At 44.2% G+C, this 3,418-nt stretch overlaps 1 protein-coding gene across 1 annotated transcript in view; it reads left to right on the top strand.

Annotated features, from left to right (window-relative positions):
* P4HA3 (prolyl 4-hydroxylase subunit alpha 3) overlaps positions 1-3,418 on the top strand; it is a 31,942-nt gene that overhangs the window by 15,971 nt on the left and 12,553 nt on the right. Inside the window, 1 exon segment of the mRNA XM_072427304.1 lies at positions 329-478. Within this exon segment, the coding sequence (XP_072283405.1) occupies positions 329-478 (150 nt within the window).

Genomic DNA, 3,418 nt, shown 5'->3' with positions numbered 1-3,418 from the left:
CAGTGGAGGTGCAGCCCTAGGAACTCAGGACAGGGATGGTGTTTGTATATCTCAGAGCTGGATTAGAGAGAAATAAAAACTCTTATTATATGTATTCTAATTATATATTTAGCTGTTTTCCTGGAGCTCTGCTTTAAATTCTTGTCATCTGTTAATCATTTATTCTGAGATTTGCAGATTTGAGTTGGTTTTGCCAGACCACGTCCAAATTTTCCATTCTATTCAATTTTTCGATCTGACCCCGTTATCTCATTTAGATTTTTGCCTAGATCAGATCCTGTCTAGCCCTGCAATCCTCCCATAATCCTCTGGGCTTTCTGCTCCCTAGGTAGCCTATGACATGGAAGATTACTACCACTCCATTCCATGGCTGGAGGAGGCGGTCAGCATGTTCCGGGGCTCCTATGGCAGCTGGTTCACTGAAGACGAGGGGTCCCTTGAAGACGCTCTGGATTATTTGGCATTTTCCTACTACAAAGTAAGTCAGGGCTGAATTCCAGGTGGATATAAAAACACAAAAATCAATGCAGAATTATAACCATTAACATATCATGTATACAGTCATAGCTAAAATATTGGCACCCTTGTATTTATGTCAGAAAATGCACCACTTCTCACAAACAATTGTTGCAATTACAAATGCTTTGGTATTGTCATGTTTATTGTTGGCACTGGAAGGGCACAAAAATCGGAGAAAAAAAAAATTTGAGACTTTCCACAGAAAAAGTCAAAAATGGCCTGGACAAAATTATCGGCACCCTCAGCTTACATACTTACTTACATACTTGGTAGCACACCATTTGGAAAAAATAACTGATGCTAATCACTTTCTGTAACAGTCAATGAGTCTCTTCCTTTGCCAGCTGGTCCAGGTCTCGAGGTTTTAGATCACTGCACAGCTGCTCTATGGGATTTAGATCTGGACTCATTGTCGGCCACTTCAGAACTCCCCAGTGCTTTGTCTTAAAGGCACAGGTGTTGCCAAACCAGGATGTGACTCTACAGCAAGCCACCTGCTGGTTACCTGTGGAAGCACATTCAAGGTGTGCTACACCACAGTGCCACCAGCAGGCAACATAGGGAGCTGCAGGGTTCCTAAAAACATAATATTTTGATGCATGCTGAGAGATATGTACACTGCTCAAGGTAGGTGGATCATCACAGATCCAACTACAAAATCCCTAGCTGATGGTCCAACTTGTTGCACTTCATTGAATCAATCAGAAATAAGAAACAAGCTACTTTCAGGACAGGTATCTATTGTGATAGGTTTCCTTTAGAAGATGTCAGTGGGTCTGGAATTAGGAAGCCATCTCACAATGTAAAGATTCATTCTTGTGTTCAACAGGGACATTCTATACAATTTATGTAATGTAAAGAATTTTCAAATCATCTTTTATAGCCCGGATCTGGCAGCCACATGTTAAATATTAGATTTTGTCAGGAGGAGAATTTCTGCAGCTAAAAATGTATTCAGTTTTTTTCGGATGAATCAACAGATATTTGCTGGAATGAAGAGGAATCGGTTGTCACTGGCTGTAGGAGAGCGGTGATTCTATGGGAGAGTGCAGGGTTCCTTGTGTCCTCCATGTGCTGGAAAGGTGGCCATGTGGTCTTTTCCTGCCTTCCTTACTCAGCAGGGTACAAGCACACGATATTTGGAGGAAGAATTACTAACTGGCAGGTGATCCAGCTTGGGACTGAACCTTGGACAGCTGAACTTCTACTATAGCTCCAAAGCCATCAATGTGTCTGCTCAATGATTGATTGGATTGGAGTCCCACTCTTGGTTCTCCCTTCATTGATCATCATAGGTCCCTCAAATACCCATTGCCATTGCCATACAGTCCTGAATTCAAAAGATTAGCCATTCTTGACCATGGTTCCATAGATTCTTAGGGTTCCTCAAGAGGTTTCATGCATTGTGGCTAACGCATCCAAAGGTTTCCACATAATTCAGGATCTAATGCCATTTAGAATGCCACAGCCATGACCGCCAGCAAACTTTTTACCACACTGTAAGAATTGAATTTGGGCCACCACGGTTAAAGACATCCTACACACTCACCATCAATGTAAGGGACATTTTTTCAATTAATTATTTTAGCTGGGGTTCCTCAAGAACTCAACCTGATGCTAAAGATCCCTCAGGTTGAGAAAGTCTCCTATAGATCCTTCAAATCTTTTCACGTTTTGCAGTAGGGAGGAACCATACCCGGCCTTCGAGCTGTGGGATCTGATAACTCTTGCTAGAATCAGCATCAGCCAATCAGCAGTCAGGACTGGGCGTTTAGCCCAGGAATGTGCAATTAATGTTCTCTGCTAACCTCAGATCTGGGCTTGCAATGTGGGAAGTGCAGAGCAATGATGGAAACGCTCCGCTGTCTGTTTTTAATTTCTATTTCAATTTAGCCAAAACCACCATCATTTTCCTCCACCGCTTTCTACAGACAGGGCTGGGATTTTTTTAAGTGAGCTGTACAATCCAGGGATTTTATAAAATGGTTTTTAACCTGTTATAGTGTTATATTTCTCCCTCTATGGTCGCCATGAGCTCCCTGTCGGTACCCTGAGCAGTACTGGATCATAGCATTGCCTGTGGTCTCCATGAAGCTCCTCATTCGCTATGTCTTGTTCCACATTGTGCCTCCATGGAGGGTGGCATGCCTGGCACTGGCAGAGCTTTGCTTCCTCAAATCAGAGCTGTTCCCTGATGACTGGTGGAGCATCTTTTGGAGAAAGAAAAAGTACAGCCTAAAAAAGCAACAACCATGGTGGAAAAAGGGACAGACCTCCAAATCAGAGACAGTTGAGAGGTATAAAGGGAGACAGTCCTTCCAAGTAAGAGACAGTTGGGAGGTATGAAGAGGGACAGTCCTTCCAAATCAGAGACAGTTGGGAGGTATGAAGAGGGACAGTCCTTCCAAATCAGAGACAGTTGGGAGGTATGAAGAGGGACAGTCCTTCCAAGTCAGAGACAGTTAGGAGGTATGAAGAGGGACAGTCCCTCCAAATCAGGGGCAGTTGGGAGGTTATGAGGAGGGACAGTCCCTCCAGATCAGAGACAGTTGGGAGGTATGAAGAGGGACAGTCCCTCCAGATCAAAGACAATTGGGAGGTATGGAGAGGGACAGTGCCTCCAAATCAGAGACAGTTGGGAGGTATGAAGAGCTACAGTCCTTCCAAATCAGAGACAGTTAGGAGGTATGAAGAGGGACAGTCCCTCCAAATCAGGGGCAGTTGGGAGGTTATGAGGAGGGACAGTCCCTCCAGATCAAAGACAATTGGGAGGTATGGAGAGGGACAGTCCCTCCAAATCAGAGACAGTTGGGAGGTATGAAGAGGGACAGTCCTTCCAAATCAGAGTCAGTTGGGAGGTATGAAGAGGGACAGTCCCTCCAAATCAGAGACAGTTGGG

The sequence above is a fragment of the Pyxicephalus adspersus genome, chromosome 1 (genome assembly GCF_032062135.1).
Source record: "Pyxicephalus adspersus chromosome 1, UCB_Pads_2.0, whole genome shotgun sequence".
NCBI lineage: Eukaryota > Metazoa > Chordata > Amphibia > Anura > Pyxicephalidae > Pyxicephalus > Pyxicephalus adspersus.
This window is presented reverse-complemented; position numbering and strand designations above follow the sequence as displayed.